At 37.5% G+C, this 27,497-nt stretch overlaps 1 protein-coding gene across 1 annotated transcript in view; it reads left to right on the top strand.

Moving 5' to 3' along the window:
* The window catches only part of CNTNAP4 (contactin associated protein family member 4), a 242,524-nt gene that overhangs the window by 148,661 nt on the left and 66,366 nt on the right, over nucleotides 1-27,497 (top strand). The window contains exons 9-12 of the mRNA XM_025993077.2: nucleotides 3,939-4,088; nucleotides 9,681-9,852; nucleotides 15,527-15,633; nucleotides 18,330-18,449. Coding sequence (XP_025848862.1) covers nucleotides 3,939-4,088; nucleotides 9,681-9,852; nucleotides 15,527-15,633; nucleotides 18,330-18,449 — 549 coding nt within the window. The remainder of the gene's footprint in view (nucleotides 1-3,938; nucleotides 4,089-9,680; nucleotides 9,853-15,526; nucleotides 15,634-18,329; nucleotides 18,450-27,497) is intronic.

Raw genomic sequence — 27,497 nt, 5'->3', positions numbered from 1 at the left:
TGGTAAACAGTAGTGTTCTCTCCGACTACCTGCTGTTGTAAACACATCTATTTATTATTCTATTCCTCTATTACTCCCTTTAGAGTTGTCCATGCTTTCCACCCAAAGTCCACAGTGAACATACCTGTACTCAAACAAGTTGGATTTATTGCTTATTGCAGCAAGGAGAACACACAATCTAGGGAGCCATGGGCGTGTCTTAATATAAAGTTTTTAAGGATGATTTATTATAAGAGTTTTGGGTTGTTAGTTTATTTGGGGGGAGGTTTTGAGGAAGTGGAACATTGCTCTGGATTAAATGCTGCTAAGAAGTGAGGGTAATTGTGTGATGAGTGTTCTTTGTAAATCTTATCTAGGATAGAGGAACGAAATAAGGCCAAAGCTGTGATTGGTGTAGGTAAAAATCGGTTGTCATTCATATTATCCAGAAGAGGAAGTTTGGTATCTTTGTGGCTTCCACACTAGCCTTGTTATTGTCTGGACTTATACAGATTATAAAGTAGTCTTGACTTTTTTTTTTTTTTTGGTCCAATTTCTTTGTAATCACAGAGTTACCTTGTCTAATATTGGTGTTCTACAAGAATTGTATTCACCAGGAGAACACCAAGACCTAGCTCTGAGTGCCCCCCAACTTCTCATACCACCAAGGCCTTGCCCAGAGTGCCAAGCCACTTCCTAGCTGTTGGGGGCTGCTTTTCTGTTTCTCGAATTTAGTTATTTACAAGATTAAAAAGATAAGGGGACCGAAGTGTCCTGCAGGCAGAGAAGAGTATGGGTTTTGGAATCAGCTTACCAGCTGAACATTACCTTGGATGATTCATTCTTCTAACTTGAGTCTCCTTTTCTCCATATTTCAAACAACCATAATAACAGCAATGTTGAAGGTTAAATATACAACGCATGTAAAGCACACAATGTTGTGAATACTAGTTGAATAAAACCTGTTACTATTATTTTATTATTATACCAACAACATGCCCCTCCCCTAGACTCAACATTTAATGAGAGGTGGGAGCAGTCCTAGAATTAGCATTTACTTACCTAATGTCATGAACAAGAAAAAGTACAAATTCTGTGATCCTTCGTCTCTTCTTTTACAGTGATGTGGTCTTTTAAGGTGCTGCCTCTCATTAGACCTAAAAGTGGGAAGGAGTTGTACACTTAAAAAAAATGAATCTAATTTTAAAATTATCCTTTTATTATGTCAAGTTAAGAGAAAAAAATTAAATGGACTTTTCATTGTTTAATTTATGTAATAAATCCCACTAATGGGTAACAAGCCTTCTCATAAGTCAGGTATCTGTCAAAAATGAGGCTTGAGAAGAGCTTTCCAAAGGCTTCCCCACAAACAGCACAACTTCACAACATGCTAGCTGGTTAGGTGGGTGACTTAACTGTGTCAAATGACAGAGTGGCTATCCCAGCAGTCTTTTGCTGTTAATCTGAATTGGTTTCTGTGTTGACAGAAGAAATTCCAGAGCCTTTGACTTTAATCCTGCGGTATGCCTCACCAAGCAGATACCTGCTACTCGAAGTGTGGTCCCTGGACTAACAGTCATTCAGTGAAATATTTGTTTCCTAGAGGAGCATAAAACTTTGGATTAAGTTCAAAGAAACTGTTGGAGCAATATCATGCTGTGCCATCCAAACCCATAGATGCCAGGCTTTTTTGTCTTCTTTAATTTTAGTAACTAACTTGCACTGAATTTTATGAAAGTATCAGGCTGCAATAGACCAGAAGAGAAAATGTTCATCACTACAGGTAGTTTGAGAAGCACTGTCCTGGACCAGTTGAAACCTAAGATAAGATAACAGAAGCAGAGTCATGTTTACAGGCACGCCCAAACTTTGAGAGAACCAATAGGAGGCCCGTGGTTGCAGAAGGAGGGTGGGAAGTGTCCGTAGGTGTGATGCAAAGCTCACTGCAAGGACTTTCACTCTAAATGTATCATCTTAAAGGAAGCTCTAGATGACAAATCTGGGGCATTTGATTTATTTTAGTCCAATCTCATACCGTCAGGGATTACATAACTCTTCAGTCGTCTATTTCAGAGCCCACTCTTAGAAAATGTGTCTAAAAGTATCTAACCTACATTTTTCATTTTTCATTTTTTCAGGTCTTTCTCATTACCTTTCACAAACCAAGCCAGTTGGGTCTTTGAAAATCTTTTTTCTTCCTGAATGTAGTATAAAAATGAGCTTCGGTGCCCAGGATGGAATTTGCGTTATACCAAATAAATCCAGGGCAAAGAGCTTAATCACCTAAGAGGGCTTCTACACATTTTCTATCTGAAAGCTTGTCAAAAATAGCTGGAGAACTAAAGAAATTGTGCATTGTACATAGTATCAGAAAAGAGACCTTGACCTTTGGGTTTAATAGAGTACTCCTATTTTAGTTTACTAATTTCATCTACAAAATCATATGGCATCAAGTATTCAATGGGTATAAATCTCACTGGTAAATCCACAATGGAGATGCTTAGTCTCCACCTGTCTGCTGATATTCTGCCACAGAGCCCTTGTAGACTTAATTCCCTTTAAGAATGAAAGGGCTAAGTCATCTCATGGATTCATGAAAATAGAGCTACATTGGGAGGGATGGGAGATTGTTTTTTAGAGGTGATGAGAATACTTTGATTTTTGATTAATGCAATTTTTGGTCATATATATAATATAATATAAAAATGAATAAAACCCACAATTTTCCATTATGCAAAAATTGCTATTTATATAGAGATATTTCCTTTCAGCCCTTCTCCATATTTATACAAAAGTAGGAATATCATTAGAATCATATATATGTAATTGATTCTCGTTATTTGCAATAATTACGTTATATAAAGTTGTGAACATTGAATTAGTTAATATTAAACTACCATTCCTAGGGGAATTAGGGATTAGGTTCCTGTGACCTTCTGTCCACAATATTTTTGTCCACCAGTCAATAAATAACCTTGCTTTATGTGTGATTTTGGTTAAAGATACCTTATTTAACATATATTTTGATCCATTAACATTGAACTCGTGGCCAACTGCACTATAACCAGTGCCTGAATGACATCCATCGAGCATGTGTATTTTCTCTGTGAGGCACAGCACAGCCTTCTTGCATTTGAAACACCAGAGAGTACTTCATCACTATGCCTGGGGTCTTTTAAAATGGCAAAATCACCAACCGAAAGCACAAAAATCTGAGAAACGTGTTTACATATGAGAGCTGAAATAAACATTTCATTATTTAGCCTCAGCTGGAAACATGTGTCTATCAACTCCATTTTTTCCACTATTCTGTGCATTTCTGTGAATGATTCCAAAGATGCCCTGAGTATTGATTTTGGGGTTATAAATAAATTATGGTGAGTATGTGAATTTGCAAATGTGGAATTTACACACTATGAGGATCAACTACGTAAATGTGGTTTTAGACACTGGTCTATTTTTTAACTTCATGTTATATGGGAAAACTTTGTATATTCATTATAATAGTTTTTGTGATGATTGACACATACTGCTAAATATACAATATTATAAAAGGTGACTACACAAAAATGTAAAAAAGCAGATAAATCATTTTATTGGATCTAACCTAGAATTTTGAAAAATATTTATGCTCTTCCCAACCCTCTCCCCTGCCCCCATAAAAGGTAAATTATGCTATAGAAGCTGAAAACTATCCCTGCCAAATAGTTGAAAGAATTTAACCCCTTAGGACTTTATCCAAAGTTGGGGATTTTGTTCTCTTTACTGAGGCCCTAAGAAAGAAATAACCATTTCTACAAGAGGGTACCCGCTTGCTTCCTTTTCCTGTCTTTCTGTTTCCTTTTATTAGTATCTGAGTGCTGCACTTGATTGGGTGATGCATATATTGTTTCTAACTAACTGCTTGTACTGTTCACTGTTGAGAGAGATCTCTTTTTAACTGATTTTGTCTCCCCCAGGTGTTGGATTAAATGATGGGCAGTGGCATTCCATCTCCTTATCTGCCAGAAGGAATCACTTGAGTGTGGTGGTAGATGGCCAAGTGGCCTCTGCTGCTTCTTCCCTGGGGCCTGAGCAGATTTATTCAGGTGGTACCTATTATTTCGGAGGTAAGAGAAGGGGTGAGGCCATACGGGCAATTGACCCATATTTGCAGTTATTCCTCCTTTCCTTTTGTCTTGGAGATGTCATTATGTTTTAACCAATTCAATAGTATGGAATAATTTCTCACTTGCTGTGAACATGGAAATGCTAAGTGGATCAAGATGACCAACTAGGACCTAAGATTCATTTCTAAGATTCATGTTTACAATTTCTACAATGAGAATGATTGCAAATAGACAACCCTCTTCACTTCTTTCAAACTTTGTTATATTTTCCTAGTGTTCAGTGGCCCTTATATGGCTTTTTCAGATTTTATGGGCTGATTTTATTACAGTATTTTCCTGAACATGGCTCTTAGCTCCTCTGGAGCATCCTTATTGCTTTTCTACTGCCCAATGCAGAAGGGCAATATTATGCCAATGGCAAGTAATCTAACCTAATTAGCCATAGAAACCTCTGTTCATTGCTAAGTAATAATGCACTGATACATTTGATGAAATTAAGGCTTCAACCTTCAATATCAGGCCACGTCTCTAAGAGAACAAAAACAAATGAAGTGTATACCTGCCCTGGATGTTTGATTGAACTAAAAGCTTGGAAAAGCAAACCTTGGAAATGGAAATGAATCTTTACCACTGGAATATTAAAATAAAATGTGATTTGCCACTAGAAGGGCAAAATTGTTAAACTGGCAGTAGTAAGACTTATTTGTAATCATGACTTGGAATGTTTCTTATTGCTGTTATTTGGAATGTTAATAGTCACCTCTGTCTAGAATCCCTTTTGAATTCGGTGGCAGTAGCCCAATCTTTATTATTCATCAATAAAATACAAATTCCTCCCTAAGAATTGATGGTAAGCACATAGATCATACATCTTTTATCTGATAGTAAGAGCAAACACACACTTTCTGTGCTACCCAGGGAAATGGTTCATACGGGGTTCCTGGGGTTCCTGTCGTAACTTAAAAGGAAACTTTCATGGTGTCTGGAGCCTTTGAGCTCCTCCAAATGAAGGAGGATGTCCTCAAATTCCTTGCAGCAGGAACCAACTTGGGAGGCACCAACCTTGACTGCCAAGTGGAACAACAGTGCTTTTACAGAAGGAGACGTGATGGAGTCTACGGCATGAATCCGAGGAGAACCTGGGAGGAGCTTCTGCTGGCAGCTCGTGCCATTGTTGCTGTTGAAAACCTAGCTGATGTCGGTGTCCTCTTGTCCAGAAATCCTGGCTGGTGCGCTGGGCTGAAGCGTGCTGCTGCCACTGGAGCCGCTCCTATTGCCTCCGCTTCACCTCTGCAACCTCCGCTAACCAGATCCAGGTGCCCTTCCAGGAGCAGAGACTCCTGGTGGTTACTGGTCCCAGAGCTGACCACCAGCCTTTCACAGAGGCTTACGTTAACCTTCCTACCATCGCTCTGTGTAGCACAGAGCTCTCCTCTGTGCTATGTGAGCCTCTCCATCCCTTGCAGAACAGCATCCTCACTTAGCGGGTCTCATGTGGGGTGTGCTGGCCCGGGAGTTTCTGTGCATTCGTGCACCGTTTCTGATGAACACCCATGGGGCAGCTGTGCCCCATCTCTGCTTCTACAGAGCTCCTGAAGGTACTGAAAGGGAAGAGCAGGCCACTGCTGAAAAGGCTGTGACCAAGGAGGAATTTCAGGGTGAAGGGACTGCTCCAGCTCCCGGGTTCACTGCTGCCCAACCTGGAGTCGCAGGCGGCTCTGGAATGCGGGCAGCTTCTCTGCTGAAGACTGGAGCAGCTCCCCCTGCTTGGGCCTCCAAATGGGTAGGAACAACCTCTGATGGTCTTAAGCTGCTCTTCCGCAAAGGCAAGCAAAATGGAAATAAGGCTGATGGACAATAAACAGTTTCGGGGGGCGGGGGGAGGAACAAACAAACAAAACCCCTGCATAATCCGTTACTGTGAATGGCAGCATAGTGGCAACAGTCTTGAAAGATGTAATTACCTCCTTTAGTGAGATTTGTTCATTTTGAACCAAGCTGTTTATTAAACCTCATGGAATATATGATTGATTTCATGGCAATCCATAGGAACACATTCCTTTAACAAATGGTTAGATATAGAGAACAAATTAACTAAGAGCTTTCACTTCAAAGGAAAAGATTTAGAAGCACTAAAAGAGATTTTACAAACAGGCATGTTGTTAAATGTGGAAAAAAAGACTAGGTAAAATGAATAGACTGGATAAAAGTGTAAATCATGAAAATAGAATCCTGATTCTTAAAGTATTTTGCATCCTTCCTGTTCATATTTAATGATGCCTACCTATTTTTTGAGGAAATTTTTCCTATTATTCATTCTGTCATGTTTTATGGTGAAATATATCACATGTGCACCCTATAATTTAGGTTGTTTATATTATGATGCAAATGATATACACTATTTTTTCAAATAAACTTTTAATCTTTGAATAGTTTTAAATTTATGAAAAAGTTGCAGAGATACAGAGTTCCCCTATTCCCCATACCAGTGTCCGCGGTAGTTCACGTCTTATATATACATTTTAAAGAGTATTAATTACGATACTATGCATATCTACATGTTCATTTCCCCGCTTAGAAAGATAATATCATCAACATTCATTTGGTCCTCCATGGTCCTATCTCTTCATTGTAAACATTATCTTGAATTTAAGCTTTATTCTCCCTCTCATGTTCTTTATAATTTGGTGTCTATTAAGGTGTTTCTGAGTTCCCAACCAATATATTGTGGAAGCTTCCATCACACAATTCAATCTTCAGGACTTAAAAAAAAGTCACTGATCTCAGGTTTACTTAGGCATCTCTGTTTAATCAGTCATCTCAGTTGGTGTCCTTCAGTATCCAGACATTTTGGGGCACGAGATTCTACTGATCACTCAACATACACCCTACATACTCTAGTACACCCTTACATTTACAGGGCTGGGAACAAGGGGCCCAAAGAAAGCAGGAGGCCTTCTGCTGCCCTCCTCCTCCCTCCTCTTCCCAAACTTGTTGTCCAGGGACTGGTAGAGGAGGTCCGTCCTTTTGGAAGTCCACTTTAGGGTTTTAGGTTGGCAATTCTGGATTCTGGGAGTGGACCTGAGGAGAGTGGGTGTCAACTCTTTCCAGTTTTAGCACTGGACACCCTGAGTCCCAAGGCAAACTGTCAGTTGTTGGCCCTAGAAGACCTTCTGCTCTGCTCTGTGTGTGTGAGAGCCTCCCATGTTACTAGGATCCGTATTATCTAGGTGGAAAGCTCTTCTTAAGTTGCTAATTCTTCAACCAGTTTATCTTCAAGTAAATAAATATCCCATGTTCTGAGATACTTCCCATCAGTTCTCTTCCACTTCTCTCTCAATTCACCTGTGGCTTCCCAGTGATCTTATCATCCTCAAGTCTGCCTAACATGGCTGCAGTCTCCTCCACCAACCTGCATTGTATTTCCATTCTAGGAAGTTCCATTCTAGGAAGACAGACAGTCATGCTGGGAGGGGGGCTTCTCAGAAACCACAGTGTTCTGCATATGCCACACCAGACTCCATTATCTGTCCATCCTTTTCTACTTTTTCTCCCTCCAACTGAGTGCTTTTCAAAAATTCAGACTTCATTGTGGTGCATTGTGCTCAGCTTTTATCATTTATAAATTGTAAATTTTAAATCTGTGTTCTCCAGGTTGAGGACAGATAAATGTCTAATTTCTGCAGTATTACCCCATGTGATCTTTGTGCTCTTGAATAACACCCTGTGCAGCACAGACTGGAGGCACTAGGCCTTGTGCAGTATTTCCACCCTCACTTGCGTAAATCAGCCATTATCCATCCAGTGAACAGCCTGGACCACCATGAAGCCAAAGCTGACATCTTACTTCTGGTGTGGTGACATTGAGTGATAATTTATCTGTCATCCTCGGGGGGGTGTTTCACATGCCGACCGCCTCCAGTAATGGATTAATTAATTAATTCAGCATTCAGTATTCCCAAGAAATCTTCATATTTTAGAACTCCTATCTCAAACAGGTTCAGTACTGAACTTTTTCCTGCTATTGCATTATATTAGCTTGTGGTTGCCTGTTATTGTAGACTAATGAGGCGAACCTGGCTTGAACCCTTCTTTATTCATAAAATCTCTTGCTTATTAAACATTGTAGCTAGGAATATGAAGTGCCTCGTGATATGACGATGTGCTTTCTGTAAAGTTCCGTAATCTTTCTTTGTCACTGCGTTTGCTTAGTTTTATTCCCTACAGGCACATTGTACAATTTATTTTATTCTGAAATGGTTTGAAATGTGTCAGGAAACACTACCTGGAGAAAAGGAGATTAGCAGAACTGTTTATATTCCTGGCATATTGTAGTCGCCCCCAAATATTATTGAACTATTACCCTCTCAGTTATTACTTTAACATTCTTAATTGGTTAATAAGTCATCTAGAAAACATATCGAAGTTATAATAACCATATCCTACACCACAGAAGAATTTTAAGCACTGAAAATGTGTGTCTGTACCATGCACAATAAATTGATAGTCAAAGAGCTTTCGTCACCTTTCCTTGATCTATCAAATTTGAAACTTCAAAGCCTCCCTTGGTTAAAATGTGATATTCCAATGCCCTTGATAACAGTTTTAAATATGAATCCTGGCCTTTACTTGCCATGTAAATGGGTTTTGTTAGGAAAGCAAGCATTAAAGGGAAATATCCTCAGTCACAATATTTAATTATAATTAGAAAAAGAGTGTGGATTGTATAGGAATCAGGAAGAAAAAGAGTGTGGATTGTATAGGAATTAGTAAGTTGGTGATTCATTTCTTATTCTTTGAAACTGTAATAGAGCTTGACAACCATAACAGCAAAGAAAGATTAATGAAAAATACATAAGTATAATATATGTGTTCATACTCCATAAAATTATTTATTTCACTTGGCTAGAGAAACACTTAGAACATCATTAAATCCCAGAGAATAATGGTTAATAATATAGTTCTTTATTACTTAAATAATTAGAAACAGGTCTTAGGTAAGTGTTAGAAAAAAGTCAATATAAATGGAACATTCTTTTATGAAGCAAAGAATAAATAAAATCACAATGAAATGTTTTTGACATTAAGTCATTATGATTTATTAAAATGCATGTGTGTATGGCTCTTATATGCATATGAAAATAAAGTATGTAATTAAATAGTTGGTAATGTTATTCCAAGCCAATATAACTCTTTTCCAAATTGTTAGCTTTAAATGCCAAGGTTTCACTGTTATTGATTTATCTTTTCTTATCTACAGTGCACATTTTCAATCTTTATGCCTTTTTTCCTGTGTTTAATATATATATCATTTAATATTATATAATGATAATAATAGTATATATAATGTATAATAACTATTATAACATTATTTTATGTGAATCCTGTGGTAGTAAGAGAAATATTTGTATGAATTGCAATATGTCATTTAGATTAAACTAATGATGACTATGAGGGGCCCTTCTCTCTTTTAATTTAAAGAAATTAATCAAGTGCCTCTTTCTTTTTTCATAGTGAAGTAATCTGTGATACTAAATCCTGATTCATTATGATATATCCTAACTTAACTTTGTTTTGTTTTGTTTTGGTCAGGTTGTCCTGACAACAGCTTTGGATCCAAATGTAAAAATCCACTTGATGGATTTCAGGGATGTATGAGACTCATTTCTATCAGTAACAGGATAGTAGATCTGATTTCAGTTCAACAGGGATCCCTTGGAAACTTCAGTGACCTCCAGATAGACTCATGTGGAATCACAGACAGGTAAGGACAATCTCATTTCTTTACCTTGACCTGTCCATTTTCAAACTTTTGGCAGCATATTAAAATTTATATAGAAAATGATTATGTTTTTAAACTTCTCTTTCCTGCCATCACCTGTTCCACAGAAAATGGATGATATTCACATTTCTTTGAAATGTGAAATAAGAGAAATAAGAGAATACATTTTTTAAAAAAGAAAAAGAACAATACATTTTTAGTTTTATGCTTCATATTTCCGGGGATAAAATTTAGATGGAAGACACGTGACTGTGTTATTTTTATGTACAAATGCTGCCAATTTACTAAAGGTAATATTGATGCTGCTGTAATTTTAGATAGGTATAAATGTATCAAAATTATATCATTAAACTCAATAGATTAGTACACTCTAACAGTAGTATTGATCACCATGTACCAATAAGTCAGAGACCTTTGAGGCTGGTTATAAAGTGCCTTTTGCTCCTCTGACAACTGAGTAATATTTTCAGAGGCATGGCAATTTAACTGGTTGCTATACTCCTAATGTGTACCTTTCACAACCCATTACTGTCTTCTCTGCAGGAAAAGTCAAAAGGAGCCTCTCCCCTGGAAAAGTTTGGAGCTGTAGCATTGATTAAGATATAAGGATGATCTCGTAATTTCAATAGGAACTCTAGTACAGGACATGATAATGCAAGATTTGGGAGGACAAGTTGTAGAGGACAAGTAGCTTTTAAAATAATAATTGATAGTTAATAATTTAAAAATATTTTTAGGCATGGAGAACTATAGCCAAATAATCTTGCCAATCATGCTTTAGTATCAGGGGTGTTAATTTTAATTATTGAGTTCAATGGAATGTCATAGCCATTACAGGTAAAAAAATTAAGCAATGTTGTGACAGACTTAGCCACTACCCTATAGTAATATTCAATATATATCTTGAATAAACATAAATTCTGAGCTTTAAAAATGACTTTTCAATTGTATAAGGGATTTTATCAAAATAAACACTCATCTATTATAAATGATATATTATATCTGATAGACGGTTAGTCTATCAGAGTCTCTGGATCCTATTTTGAACACTAATAGATACTGTGTTGTGTGTAGAAAAAAATAATTGTAATCTCATTTAGCAGTGGATTAGAAGGCCATGCTTTCCTCTCTCTGAATATACATGTATTTATTTAACTCAATGTGTAGATAAAATAATTCTTTCTATAATGAAAGATGATATGTAAAGGAAGAATTTAGACTGTAAATGTCAGGGACTAAATGGCAGTGACCTTCTCCATAGTTACATCCATACAGCCCTGGAACCCTAATCCCGATATGGGGAAGGGCATGTGGCAAGGCTTCCTGAGCCAGCTCTCTTGAGGTGTGGGATCACTTCTCAGTGGCTAACGACCATGAGGGCCCCGTGGGAAGGGTCAGTCATTCACACTATTAGTGATAGTTATGTTCACCATCTCAGTTGCAGACAGTTCTTTCTGTACAAGCTGATCTATACTTCTCCCATGGGTTTCTCTAAAGCTGCCCTCATACACAAGGAATCCGGACTGCCTGTTTTCTGAAGATACACGCTTGTAAAACAGAGGACCGTGATACAGCACAATTGGAGAATGAATAGTTTTGATACCACATCTCAAAAACACTTTTCAGAAATAGTGAGCAAATTATGGATGGATCTTGGCTATCCATGATGTCTTTTTAAAGAAACACTTATGACTAATGGTAACCCTAGTAATCTTAAAAATAATAGCAAAAATTAAAGTAATTTTGGTATTTGTTTACCTTTTAAATTTCCAAAAGTATCTCTGAACTCATCTCTTATGTTCAGAAGAAAACGTATATTCATTTATTTTGGTCTTATGTGCTATACTGATTGACGTAGCTTCCAATCACTATTTCAATAAAGGCTTTTTAAAAATCTGTTTACCAGGATATATTCTAAGCACTTAACATGGATTAGTATTTAAGTTTGTATGTGTCAGGATGATGTGAGTGTGCAAGGAGTCTGAGAATATATGTATGAATGACCTACAAGTGCGTGCATGTGTTGGGATAGTATGGATGTTTGTGTGTGTACATTTGTATGAGTTACTGTGTGAGGAGTTGTATGACGGTATGTGTAAGAATTTGTGTGAATATGTAAGGTGCTTTTGGATATGTGAGTGAGCTTGTGAGTGTGTACATGTGTGGGAGAGGCTGTATGCAGTGACTATGTTCTAAAGTGAATTTTACTTATTTTTTTAATTTTAAAGATCTAATTGGGTTTATTAAATGATTTATGAATTGGGCAGTGTCCCATTTTAGCAGATATGGGGGCCCTCCCTAAAATGATTTTTAAATTAATTAATATGTATTTAAAGTAATCCTCACAAAACCCCTTAGGGCTTGTTTCTGGTAGCATTTGTTTCTTACAAATTTCTTCTGAAAGCAGATGCACAGAGAGGTGGAGTTGGCTAAGAGGACATGGCTCAGAAGCAGAGCCCGCATCAGATCTCAGTTCTCTGGGGCCAGGAAAGCCCCACTGAAATGTCTGTCTGCCAAGCTTCATAGCCCCCTGCGTGCACATTCACATTTATTGTGGTTACTATTCATCTATATACAATAAACTCATAATTTAATGGTTTAATAAATTGCAATTAAAAACAGGAACTTTAAAAATATACTTAAAAAGTCTGACAGGAACTTAACAGTGTTAGCTCTTTTTTGCCTTTGACTTTAAGTTGGATCAGACCTACCACAGAAGTATACATATATTTACACACATGCTCACACTCACATTTACATAGTCCTTAGCACACATTCTTTACACACATAGATGAACAGCCATTGCACAAGTCTCTCACGCATATGTACACACTTGTATGCTCACTCACGCACCCAGAATTCTTTTCCATGCACAACCCTTACACATATACTCATTGTACTCACATCCCTGTGCTTCCTCACTCATTGATCCACACACATGCACACACTTACAAGACCATTCCCACACCCCTTACACATTCACATCTTCCATATACACAAACACTCATCTAGAAGCCCTCACTTTGTCCTCCGTGGACATGCAGGGGAAGTGGCCCTAAGGCAGAAATCTGGGTGTGACTGAGGGTTGAGGGCAGTGGAGGTGATGATGGCACCAAGGAGCCGCTGCCCGTATCATGTGTCCATGTCCCCAAACCAGTTTATGAGCAATGAAATAATGATGGAAATGTCTATGGGAAAATGTTGGAGCTAGAAAGAATAGTTGATAGGTTATTTCACTTTGTTTTGGAATGATTAGTGGGGAGAAAAGTATAAATTGTTTCGACATTGAATGAAAATCAGTACTTCATTCTGCAATGTAATTTGCCATAGGTTACTTGCTAATTGTCACAGAGCTATTACATGGTGAATTTAAATAACATCTACAATCCAGTATTCACATTGTAATAAAAAATATAAAAATTCAAGTCTAATAGGAATCAAGGAAAATGAACTCAGTATCCTTCAGCAGCAGCAAATCAAACAGAAATAGCACATGGGTCACACTAATTATTCATTCTTTAAGAGCTTAGGTATAACTGCTCACACCTGCCCCCTTTTAAACCGTGGCTGAGGCCTGTAAAGAATAGCCTACTCTGTCCTTTTCTTTTCTGATCACCAGCCATGATTATTATTGTTTTAATTTTTTTAATCTCCCTCTTTCTTCTAGATTGTTATTGATTTAAATGCTTAAAAATTAAATGCATCATGAAACACTCTCCAAATGGAATTCTGTGAATCTATAAAAATGCTAAAATATATATAAATTTAATTGGCAATGAAAGATGCCGATTATTTACTTTAAAAAGCAGGTTGTAAAATAACATATGATTATATTTATAAATAATCCCACACAAATGCATATTTATATATATGTTTATAGTGGTGATTTTAATGTGTGAGGTTATAAACCATATTTCTTCTCTATTGTTTCCTGGATCATATGAGTTTTATACAGTGGATATCTATTTTTTATAATCAGGAAAAATCAATAACATTATTTTTGGTTAAAACTGGAGAAATCCTATAAGCGAAATATGAAGTTTCTCATCCTTAGTTTTAATAACGAAGGTGGCAGAAACGCCAGCATGAAAACATTCTTGATAGGCCTTAGAGCTTATTTTTTTATTCTGGGGTAAAAGAGAACATTTCAGGCTTTGGTCTCAATATAGTTTTCAACCTAAATTCTAAAAAGTATCAATAATCTGATCAGGGCTGTTGATACCAAATAGTTGATCAGTTGATACCAAAAAGCTCCCCAGCTTCTCAGCTTTTTTGTCCACAGCGCCCTATGTATTTCAGTGATTTTCTCATAGTGTTCCAAGCCCAAGGATATTACTAACACTTTCACTTAAAAAGTAGCTTAGGTCCAAACAACATATTTATGTTCTAAAATTTAGTTACTCTTAAAAAAGAAGTGTGTGTATACAATCATATAATCATAAATTTCACTATATTATACATAGTTTTATATAATTTGCAAAATCTTTTAATTTTATTTTGAGTGAAACACAACTGCTTTGTAATTACACGTGTTCACCTGTTGAGTACTGCACAACTTTTCAAAGTTTGGGATCAGGTCAGACACTGCCACCCTCATTTTTGTTCAGCACTGACTTCACATGGTACTAGTTTTTTTAATCAACTATTGAAAACCCAGCTACTTAAAGCTAGGGCAGGGTTATAGTTGATTTATTTTCTTCTTTTTCCTTGTATATTTTAAATTTCCACAATAAGCATGTATTATTTTATAAAAATTAGAAGATAAAAATCTTAAAAAAAATAAAAAAAAATAAAAGGAATGTATTATGATCTAGTGTTGAAGCTGAACTACCTCAAGCTAGGAAGTTGCAAAGTCTTGGGGCTGATATTGAGTATGCCTGCATTTTTCTTGAAAAGTTAAAATATCCTGGGAGCCTCTGTGAATTCCATTCAGCTCCCAGGAACACCCTGACACATTGCTAGGAATTCGTGTGTCTATCCAGTGTGCCTTCAACATTCTTGGAGGTCTTCATTTTACTTAAAAAGTGAATAAAGGTGTCCCTCTCTCTTCCTTCTTCTTTCCTTCTCCTTCTATATTCCTTCTTCTTTTAAATATTCAGTGTAGGGCAGCCCCGGTGGCCCAGCGGTTTGGCGCCGCCTTTGGCCCGGGGTGTGATCCTGGAGACCTGGGATCGAGTCCCATGTCAGGCTCCCTGCATGGAGCCTGCTTCCCTCCCTCTGCCTGTGTCTCTGCCTCTCTCTCTGTCTGTCATGAATAAATAAATAAAGTCTTTAAAAAATAAAAATAAATATTCAGTGTAGTAAATCAATATGATTAAGTGTTGTTATTTTATGTAAGCTCTTGATATTTCTGGTAACATATTGAATTAGTGTTATGTCACTTAGGGAAAAGAAAGGGCTCTAATATAGTGGGCATGATGAAAATTAAGCAGTCACAACTACCTGAGAATTGGTTGAAATCAGATGAACTTATTGATTAAAGGTTTGGTTCTGTGATTAAACCACCTTAATGAAAGACTGAATTAACCATTAGTCATGTTAACTTTACCCTTTCTGTTACTGTTGACATTCTTCTTTCACATGACCGTGTATAATGATCAACATTCTATGATTGCTCGAAGTGAAAAGTAGTGATTGTATCTGCACCTTTCCGTAGGTGTTTGCCCAACTATTGTGAACACGGTGGTGAATGTTCCCAGTCTTGGAACACCTTTCACTGCAACTGTGCAAACACTGGTTACACAGGAGCTACCTGCCACAACTGTAAGCTGAACGCACTTGCTGCTGCTTCCCTCTGTTCTGATTTCCTTGTTCCACTTCCCTTCCCATGGCTGTGTGCATATATGTCCATGTATTGGAATATACAACCCTGAATTCTAGCATCCAGTTGCTTTCTAGTTTATTTTAAATCCACACCTCTTTTTAAGAAGTTAAGGATGGCAGATAATGATGTTAATCATATTAGTTTATGTTATTGAGTATTTTCTAAATGCCAGGTACTGACCTAGTATTTTATATCCAAATTCCTTGAATTCTGATGACCACCTTAGTGGGTGAGTACTGTTATCATCCCCAGTTTACTCACGAAGTAACAGAGATTAATCACCTTGCCCCAGCCTCCTTAAATAGTTGAGGCACAGTGAGGATTTGAACACTTGCAATTATGCTCCAGAGCCTGGAATCACAACCCACATTCTTCCTATATTATAAACCATGCAATTTTTCTTATGAAATGTTTGCATGTGTTAATAAGACTCATGTCATTTTGATGTCCACTTTTTCAGTACATATTATGGAGAGATCTAAATGCCCATTTTTCTTTCCCATTTTTTTCATATTATTGCTGACATTGCTGAGTAACTCAACTACTACTACTATGTTCTATAGCCTTGACTTCAGGCAAGGGTGTTATGTGCAAAGTCATCAGACTCCCTATTCCTGGTTTCTTCACTGTGTGCTACTTTGTACTCCTGCCAGAGTTGAGATTGGAATCCTAGGCTCCCAGCCCTGGACATTCTGTAAGGGATCTTCAGAAGTCCTGATTCAGGGCAGGTGAGGGTATGAGTTGGAGGAGCTCTTGCTCTCACCCCTCATGCCTGTACTGCTGCAGCCAGAGTCATTCCTAGGGCATCAGTTTATCTGTTGGAGTGCCTCATAAGATCATGAAGAATGCCTACTGTTGCTAAAGCCACACCTCACCATAACCAGAAGCCAAGTTACTTGAGCCAGGTCACCCAGCTTGCAGAGGGACAGTCTATGCTACTTTTTTTTATATGCTCCATCATCCTCACTGTAGTAACTAACTCAAAACAAAAAGCTAGTTGGAGGTGTTTTAACTATTTATCTGTACTTGTTACCAATGAATGAATCTAAATATAAACACAAACAACTCTGAGAAAAAAAATTGTATGATAAATAAGATATTTTCATCTGTGGCCACAGGGTGTTCTAACCACCAGGGTGTTACTAGGTTCTAGAGCAGAGAGTTCAAATGGATCTGTAGGGTTTTGGCCAATAACCATTCTGAGAAATGGGGCTAGGATGACAAACCTGGTTATAGTGAAGCCTTTACTATTGTTAGCATAAATAGAGGAAGGGTCAGGGATAGAGTCTTTAAAAGGTTTCATTAGAATATAATACGTTATAAACAGTCATGTTATGAAGAGTTAAGCACTACACATAAAGCAAATGTCCTCCCCGTTACCCTCATGCAATCATGTTTCCTTTCTAATACCAGCCCTGACTCTCAAATTATGTGTCTATCCTGCCAACCTCTTTCAAAGAATTTATGAACATATATATGTGCATATAGAAGTGAATAAGCTAACCATTTTTACATGCCCATTTCACTGCACAGAATATAAATGTGAGTAGAAAACAATCTATGTTTATATTCTTGTAATATATGATAGGAACAAAACAAAACCATCAGACTGTGGGGTAGAGAAGTAAATTTGTAGGATTATCTGAAATTTCTGTAACACTGAGCAAATTAGTTACATTATTTCATATTGCCTAAAAAGTCATTAATATAATTTCCAAAAATTTGGACTAGATCAAGGAAAGATATTCAGGGCATTGCTTATTTCTCATTTCATAAAATAAAAAGCTTGATGGAATTTATCAGTTCATTTGGCCAAGTGTTCAATGAGACGTGTGCATCATATACAATTGTTAATATCAAATTTTGTACATGGCAAATGTATAATTGTATAATCAAAAACATCCAATTATGGATCAAAATACATTGAGACCACTTGAGGGCATATTTCATATAAATATTTCTCCTGCTTCCAATTTTAATTATATTAAATTCTTATTACAGGGTATTAGAAAGTTTCTTTTATAAATTACTTTTAAAATTATTGATGAGTTTTGTCAGTCATAATTTAAAAAAAAAGACCGTATCTATAAATAATTTTATGTGAGAAAGGAGAATAGTTACATTATTTAAAACTTTTTTATTATGTAATTATTGGATAATAGTGGACTATTTAAGGAGATCATACTCCTGTGTTTCAGATGTTAATTACAAGGTGACACTAGAATTAGAAATTCCAAAGCGGATGTTGAAAGATCCATTTGGATGGATGTCCAAAATGAATGTTACAGTATACTTATAAGTGTTTTGATATTTAAAACACCTTCTCTTTTGTTGTTTTGCCAAATGTAAAAATAAACTAAATTTTTATTTTGAGTAAGTAATTTCATATTCTATTAATGACAAAAATGCCACAGAATTCAACCTCACTCTCCCTTTTTCTATATAACCTACTTTTGTCTGTATTAATTTTTTTTTAAAAAAGAAAGGGTTTTGTTTTAAAGTATGTTTTACCTTTTCTCCTGGTCAATAATATACATATTAAATTTCAAAACTTGGCATATTTTGTGTTCAAATTAAAATTTAAGAGATTCATTGTATCCTATTCCATCATTTATGAGGATCCATTTTTTTACAGCTATCTATGAGCAGTCCTGTGAATCCTATAAGCACAGAGGAAATACTTCAGGGTTTTACTATATAGATTCAGATGGAAGTGGTCCCCTGGAACCCTTTCTTCTGTACTGCAATATGACTGGTGAGTTAATCAACTTTCATTTAATAGTTAAATTTGCATGAATGCTTTAACCACACAAATTAAAATGAAACCAGTAGAAAGTTGACCTAATTTGCAACTTGATTAAAATGTATATTGTTCAGTGGAAGAACTTAACAAAAATCTTTAAAAAATAGTTTCATGGTAATGATTTAAAAACATTTCATTATTTTCAATGAATGTGATATTTGTATAGAACATCTAATAATAAATGTATCTTAGTAAATCCCCAAACATAAAGGACAGATTTTATTTCTCTGAGAAAATTGATTTAGGTGAAAGCTTTGAAAAATATTTACATTTTTAAATGTAGGTAAACATGACTTGTGTTCCTGAATTCTCTACTTATATAAATTTAAATAGGGATTAATGGTCATGGAAAATGTGTTTGATTAAATTCAACATTCATTCATGATAAAAGAGAAGATGAAAACTCAATAAATTACCAATAAAAGGAAATTTCCTTCTTTAAAGAGTACTAACAAAAAACCTATAACACATATCACACTTTATAGTGAAATTGAAAGCTTTACCAGCAGTAACACAAGGATGCCTGCTATTGGATGCATTCTTCACCATCATATAGGAGGTGCTTGCCGGTGCAATAAAGCAAGAGAAGGAAATCAAAGATTGAAGTACTAGAAGGGTAGAACTAAGATTCTCATTATTTGTTTATGACCAGGTTATATGTTGAGCACATTCTTTTTTTTTTTTTTTTTTTTATTTAAAGAGGGAGAGAGAGGGAGAGAGAGAGAGAGAGACACAGGCAGAGGGAAAAGCAGGCTCCATGAAGGGAGCCCAACATGGGACTCGATCCAGAGACTCCAGGATCAGGCCCTGGGCCAAAGGCGGCGCTAAACCGCTGAGCCACCGGGCTGCCCGAGCACATTCTTAATCTACAGATAAACTATTAAAATTTTAATGATCACTGGATATCAAGTTAATATAAAAATTAACTTTATTTCATTTCTGTATACCAGCAGTAAGCAAAATGAGGTTTTAGAATATTTTGTTTTTAATAGCATAAAAAAATCTCAAATACATGGTAATAAATCTATGAAAGATATGCATGGCTTCTACATAGATAAGTATAAAATGCTCATGAAATAAATTAAAATTCTAAAAAATGAGGAAATACAAAAATAAAAAATTCTATTGATTAGAAAACTCAGTATAGTATAAATATGAATTCTTCCCATGAAGGTAATGATTTGATACAAATCTTGATTAAAATTCCAGTGGGGTGTTTATTTGTTGGTTGATGTAACTGTTTTGGTGAAAACTGATATGCAGGTTCTAAAATTTATCAGCAAATTTGAAGGGATGGGAAGAACCAAATCAATCTTGAAGAATAAAGTTGAAGAACTCCACTCTAATAGATAAAAAGATGTTATACTGATAGGATAAGTGAAACAGTTTGTGATTGGCACAAGAATAAACAAGTAGACCTTGTTATTACACAATAGAGAATCTGTAAACAGACTTACTCATATATGGATTGTTGACTCACTGCAAAGGTGCCATCCATATACATGAGGGGAAGATGGTCTTTATTTTTTTCTTAAAGATTTATTTATTTATTCATGAGAGACACACAGAGAGAGAGAGGGAGACACAGGCAGAGGGAGACTCAGGCTCCATGCAGGGAGCCCGACATGGGACTTGATCCCAGGTCTCCAGTATCACACCCTAGGCCGAAGGTGGCGCTAAACTGCTGAGCCACCTGGGCTGCCCAGAAAGATGGTCTTTAAACCTGTGGTGCTGGTGGGGGTGCAAGAGGGGTTGTATATAAAAGTAAAAAGGAATCTTGATCCCTCTCTTCATCATCAAACCCCAAAAATAGATCCTAGATGAACTATTCTGTCTAGTATATTAGCCACTAGCAACAAATGCCTATTTTGATTCAAATTTAATTAAACAATTAATAAAATTAAATAAATGGAAATAAATCTAAAAAATTTTAATTAATAAAAACAAGATTAAACATCTATTTTTTTTTTCGGTCTCACTGGTCACATTTTAATTGCTCAGCAGCCACCTATTCATTTCATCATTGCAGAAAGTTTACATTGAATAGCACTGTGTTAGGAAGTCACAGTTTTCTGGAGCAAAACAAACAGAAAAAGGAAGTACTAAGTTGAAGTAGGAGACGTTTCAGAGGGGATTCACCATTTAAGGTCAGGCAGTGAATATCTGGGGAAAGGACGTTCCAGGCAAAGAAAATAGCAAATGATAAGTGCTGAGAGCTGTGATCTTACTAGGTGCATTCAGAAAATAGCAACAAATCTAATGTGGTTGGAGTATGGCAAGTAATCGGGGAGTAGGTGGAGAGTAAGAGAGAGTCAAGTAAGACAGGGGCAGGAGAGGAAGTCATGAGGTCCCTACAACAATGTATAAATAAGGTCTCTGGTTTTTACTCTGAATGAGATGAAAAGACACCAAGAAGTTTTAAGTAATGATGGGTGCCATCTGACTGCTTTTGATGGGATCATGATGGCTCCTCTGTTGGGAAGTGCCCACCTAGGAGTGGAGGTACACACCCACATACACACTTATACACACCCGTATACATGGGTATATATAAGATACAGATCTATATGTTTGCATATATAATGTATGTCCATCTGGAGTAGAGACCTGCTTGGGGACCAGTTCACGTATGCAAGAATCCATTCAAGATGATTGTGGTGGCTTGCCCTGGATAACAGCAATGTGGACAGGGAAGGGAGGTTTGACTTTCTCATTGAATACATGTGAGGTGTGAGAAAACAAAAGGAAACAAAAATAATACCACATTTTAGCTTGAGCAACTGGAGTAGTTGAGTTGCCATTATTTGAGATGTGGTCAGAAAAGATTTGAAGTAGGGGGCACCTGGGTGGCTCAGTCAGTTGAGTGTCTGACTTAGGTCAGGTCATGATCTCAGGCCTGTGACATTGAGCCCCACAGTGGACACCACTCTGGGCTCAGTGCTGCACATGAAGCCTGCTTAAGATTCTCTCTCCCCCCTTCCCCCTCCCTAAAGAAAAAAAGAAAGAAAGAAAGAAAGAAAGAAAGAAAGAAAGAATGAAAGAGAGGGAGGGAGGGAGGGGAGAAGGGAGGGAGGGAGGAAGGGAGGAAGGGAGGAAGGGAGGAAGGAAGGAAGGAAGGAAGGAAGGAAGGAAGGAAGGAAGGAAAGAAAGGTTTGAGGGGAAAGACCAGCAGCTCAGTTTTACACATTTTGAGTTTGACATGTCTGTGACACATTCAAAGGAGGTACTGAGAAGACAGTTGAACATGGGAGCAAAAGTTCCTTTGTATTAATATGTGATTCTAAAAACTGGAGGATGGTGGCAAAACCATGGCAACAGATATTTAGAGAAATTAGAAAATTAGAATGTGTCTTCAGAGATTTTTCATATAACACAGCCATGTGGCTTCCATTTGCTTTTCCAACTGTTAAGGGCTTTGCCTGTCTTAGTCTGTTTGAGGTGCTAAAGCAAAATAACCACAGACTGGGTAGCTTACAGACAACAGAAATGTATCCCTTACTGTTTTAGAGGCTGGGGAGCCCATGATCATGGCGCCAGCATAGCTAAGCGAGGGCCTCTTCTGGGCCACTGACTTCCTTTATCCTTACATGATAGAAGGGGCTCCGTGGGGTCTCTTATAAGAGGACTAATCCCATTCATGAGGCCTCCACCCTCATGACCTAATCACCTCCCTAAAGCACCCCTTATTAATACTCTTCATTATCCTTAGAGGTTAGGGGATTCAACATGTGAATGAGGGGGGGGGGCACAGATATTCAGAGCATAGCTCTACCCCACACACCACAGCAACCCCAGACAGCTGATGGTTTCCACGTTTGTTCCCTCTGTGAAGTTCCTCCTTCCACACAGGACACATTCCCAGGCAGCACCTTGAGTCAAGAGGTTTTGACAAAGTGGCTGGGGTGAGACAATAGGATCAATATTTTACGAATCTTCCCAGTTGATTCTTATGTGTACCCAGCTTGGAGAGTTGCTATTTTGGGCCTGTGGTTCTCAAAATTTACAAAACAGACTGCTCTCTTGTATGAGAACTAATAAATTTGGAAATACCTCACAGTGAGGAAAGGAAAGCTTTGCAAACGAGAGACAGGAGTTCAGGTGTCAACTAACTTTTTGTACAGCTTGGGCTGTGAATGAGATATAACAATCTTATCAGTGCATCCCTATGAATCCTGTCTCCCCACAATGCATCCTAAAGTAGTCACATGTGCGTGCTTTGGAGTCTATAAATCAGATACCTCTAGGTTGATAAATATCTCTCATCTTTAAAACTCTAAGGAACATAGTAGACACACACACACTCCACACCCATACACACACACACACTCACACACACACAGTTCTTGTTATCCGCGATGGTTATGTGCCTTACAGCAACCACAGACACTAAATTAGCAAATATTGGACCATTGCTCCTAGGGAAATGTAGTAAGATTCGATTCCTGCAAGCCTCTGGTCACAACATTCTCATCAACCGATCAACCCATAACCTAATTTGAGTTGTGTTTCAGGTTAAGGACACCTTATTAATATATACTGTTAATTTATCAACATTGAGCTCACAACCGATGGCACCGAAACTCATACCACAGCGAAGCTTATTCTAGCACATGTTTTCTTATGAGGCACATCGCAGCCTCCTTGTGCTTGGAATCCTAGATGGCTTTTCTGCACCACACTTGGAGTCCATTTTAACAGTGAAATCATTAAGAAAGAGCACAGAAATGGAAAAGAAATGGCATTGGATAGACCACAAATAAGATACTTGTTGACAGTATGCGAGCTAAGACAAGGAGACAGAGCGTGGCCTGGTTCCGCTTCAGCTGGACACGTGTCTAGTGGGCAGCTCAGGCTTTTTGCTGCTTTGTGCATGTGTCCAGGAGTCTGAGAGCACCTCCGTTTGGGGGGGTACAAATAAATATGAGTGAGTAAGCGATTCACAAATAATGAGGACCTGCAAATAATGACTATTGAGTATATACACATACGTACATATATGTATGTTATTGTTCTATGGGTAATTCCAAAATGTATAAGCCATGTGATCTTATGTTATCTAAATGATAAGGAAATTATCAATTTCATTTTACTGAATTACTCCATTTCTGTTAAATCAATATTTACCTCGTCATATTACTCTCCCAGTTATATGCCTCATATTAGTCAGTGAAGTCTCATGTTAACTATAACAACTCTAAGAGACACGAGGGAAATATGTATATACACACAGAGAGTGGGGGAAGGTGCTTCAGCAAAATTATCAGAAAGTATTGATGCAGAAGACATTCGTGACGTCTTGACGTCATGACGGCTTGAAAAGCAAGCCATTGAGGGCAGAGACAGAGATAATCCAGTTAGGAGACAGCTAAGTGTCTTCAGGAGCCCCAGAATATTGAAATACATTCACACTAAAGTGACAATCCCAGAATGTAACAGCCCAGTGAAAAATAACGTTACAGCTTGAAACATTTCCTATTGATCCGGTTTTGCAAATGAGGAAAGCAGGGAGGTTGGGGAAGGCAGGCTCAAGAATCATTAGGGAGCAATCAGGGACGGAAAACCTTGTCTCTTCTCTCCTAGCCTGAACATTTTTCCACTAGAAAAGGCCATGTTCTATCAGTGTCTCATTGCTTGTAGCCAATTACATATTCTCTAGTTATATGAATCAAGTATTATAAAAACAAGACAAAATGCTGAATCAGTAACTTGCAAATGTGTAACTTTAAAAAAAAATCCAGTTATGCATCTAGAATCAGTGTCAAACAAATGATTCCACATAGGTTTGAATACCTTTAAGCCTTACAAACTAAAAACCACAAAGGGAACTTCTTTTGAGTAGATAATTTCCCAAACTATGTTAAAGACTGAAAATTCTTTCTAAACAGAGTACTGTAAATATAGTTTAAAAATAAGGAGTCAGGATAACATGAATCCCAGTGGCTGGCCCTATAGAAATGTTCACGGCTTTTTTTTCTTCCACACTAAATCCACTGTTTTTCCTATATAATGAAATGGTTTTATGTTCAAGATGTTTCTCTTCACCAAACATTGCATTGTAAGGACAATTGTTTCAGTGAGTGCTAGAGCCAGCCTCAAACTTTGGTGACGATGCTTATTCCATGGCTTATGCTCACCCTTTCTCCTTGTACCACCACTAGGACGGCTGGATCTAGTTTTGCTGACTCAGTAAATTGAAAGACCACTCTGCTCCCTGAAAAAGCTCTCCATGTGCTTCTGGGACAGGAGCTCCTGAGACCATTCCCTGGGAAGGCTGGAGCATATGAGATATGTAACAGCAAAATTATTTGTACTTTAGGGATTTCAACAAGAAGGCCTTCTTGATAGGTCTGAGAGTTAATAACTAAGGATCATTAGTCAGAGGCAGCCTTGTTTACATCAAGCTTTGCTCCAGAATCCTGGCTGTGCCTCCCTTTCCTCTCCCAGGCTTTCCCGGACACAGCACTTCCTGTCTGACCTCCCAGCTTTTAATCACATCTATCACCGTCCGCTGTTAATCCTGGAGGAACACAGGCTCTGCAGCTCTGTTGCTTAAACAGCATGTTTTTTTCTTGACACTGTTACCACGCTAAGAAATAGGAGCCAACCTAAGATAAATCAAGTTCTTAATTACTCAAGTGCTTTACATACAATCTGTATATTTGAAGTCTCCTCAGGGAGAGACACCGGTAGACCCACACTGCCTTTCAATTTTTGAGTGTATTTATTAAATTTCATAGATTTTTTCTGCCCATTGCATCTGTCTTTCCTGACTTGTGTCCCTATGTCTCCTTACCGCAACTCTCTTTGCATTTGGGTAAAGGACAGTTTTCAACAAAGTAAAATCATGACTCTTACACAGATATAAAAATAAAAACTAAAAAACACATTTTAGAAAGATTTCATCTAACGCATTATTAATGAGGAAACTGGTAAGACGTCACAACCAGTCCAAAGGAGAATCCAAGGGACACACATAGCTGTACATCACTAATATTGAAATTAATATGCAAATAGAGGCGGGACTGGCTTCTTCCATAGTGGAGGAGGGAGAGCCCATGGAACCTGGGCCAGATGAAATTTGCTAGTGTATGGACAATCGTTCCTTGTTGTAAGGAAATAATGCCTTGCTTGCTAAGCAAATAAGTAAGTGATAAATAAATAAGTAAATAATAAGCAAATAAATAAGTTAGTAAATCTGGAAGCCTCTGTTAGAGGATAATCTCATATAAATGGATGTCTTGGAAGTTAGAGATAGTGAATTTCTCTGGAGAGATATTAGAAGGCTTATCTCCCCCAGAGATATTTGCCTACATTCTAAAAGTGATCAAAACAAGACAAACAAAACAAAACCCTATGGCCTGGTGCCTTTCCTCAGATGTCTGTTGTATTCTAGAGCCAGAATTCCTCTTTCCCTCTGTGAAGGGGAGAAGATGTGCTCAGCCATCCCCTAAGACCAACACCTCCAAGTCTCATAATTTGGGGGTTTCCTCTTGAGGTACAACCACAGCATGTGCAGGTGCTTCTGGTACTCCTGGATTGGCCCCAGGGAAATTGGGCGGTAGAGAACCAATGATGCTAGGATTTTCTGTGAGGAAATTGTCCCTGATCCGGGGACTCCCGTGTCTGTTAGCGTAGCTCTCTATCATCCATCTGTCTAAAGCTAGATCCAGTTAGAAAGATAGAGATAAATGGATATAATTCAGGTAGGATGGGACGATAACTGGTTAACTTGCAAGTAGGATAATATCTCCATACTCTTTATAGTTTCAGACTTAACTTGCAAAACGGCCAGTTTCCAATTTACAAAGCTCTAAGACAGCTAAAAGCCATCATAGAATCAGAATGGTTGTACTCTAGTCTGGACAGCACATTGTTTTTATTCATTCATTTATTCCCTCATTTCTTTAATATCTTCTGCATCTTGTGCCAAGCCCCTGTGCCTTGTGCCACAGATACTGTGGGTAGCAGATCAGAAACTATCACTCTTCTCATAGAGCCTGCAGACTAGTGGGGAAGACCCATAGAATAAATCATAAAATACTGAATCATAAATTATGATAAAGTCTGCATCCTTTACAGTCATAATTTCTAAACATCAGGTAATGCAGTCATGTCTGAAAAAGCAGTAAAGAGGCCCTGGATGAACAGTTTTGAGAGATTCCCCTATTAGCAAAGCACATGAGCTATGGAGCATGGCTACTGGGCACTTGTATCCAGTGTTCATAACCTATTGTGATGATTCCATTGTGTCTGCTTTGCCCTGAAATCTAGGTTATCTAATAAATGCAACATCTGTTTAACTTCCTATTTTGTAGAACTTTTTTTTTTAAAGAATGAAATCACTTACAGAAACTACCATAAAATTGTAATTTTAGAATTTCAAAAGGAAAAACATTTCTGTGCACTGTCCTTTAAGGGTTGTCCAGCACCTTGGCCTTGGATTAAATTTACAGCACCTTAAAAGACCTTTGGAATCATGTGTTAGTTGTGAGCCAGTGGATGCTGCACACTAGGGAAGTGCCTCTCAGTGTGACTGAAAAGACAAAGAGACAAAGGCCTCAAGCAGGTATATTGTCCTGCATCTTTGGCAGCTACTTGGCCAGAGTTGAACTTCCTCATGAGGCCATTGATTTACCAGAAGGAAAGAAGAATGTTCTGTTGAATAATAAAGGCAGAGTCCAGTGGAAGTTAGGCTAACAGATTTGCCTGATTAATAATCATAAACTTCTAATAGCCAAAGTTGAGTTGGCTAAAATCATAGAATTTTAGGCCTACTATACTGTCTCCTATGTTTATCTTCCAAAATTGGGAAATGGAGGCTCAGATTTTACCTGACTTTTCTTCAGTTCACATTCCATTCCAGATCTGCAACTCAAATATCCTGATGGTCTCTATACTATATCACTATCTGGCCACCCCTAATTAATACCATTAGCTTATACAGCATGTTTTCTCTAAGGAAATTAATTTACTGATAAAGCTCTATGGTGAGCTGAAATG

The sequence above is a fragment of the Vulpes vulpes genome, chromosome 12, assembly GCF_048418805.1.
Source record: "Vulpes vulpes isolate BD-2025 chromosome 12, VulVul3, whole genome shotgun sequence".
In the NCBI taxonomy this organism is placed as follows: domain Eukaryota; kingdom Metazoa; phylum Chordata; class Mammalia; order Carnivora; family Canidae; genus Vulpes; species Vulpes vulpes.
This window is presented reverse-complemented; position numbering and strand designations above follow the sequence as displayed.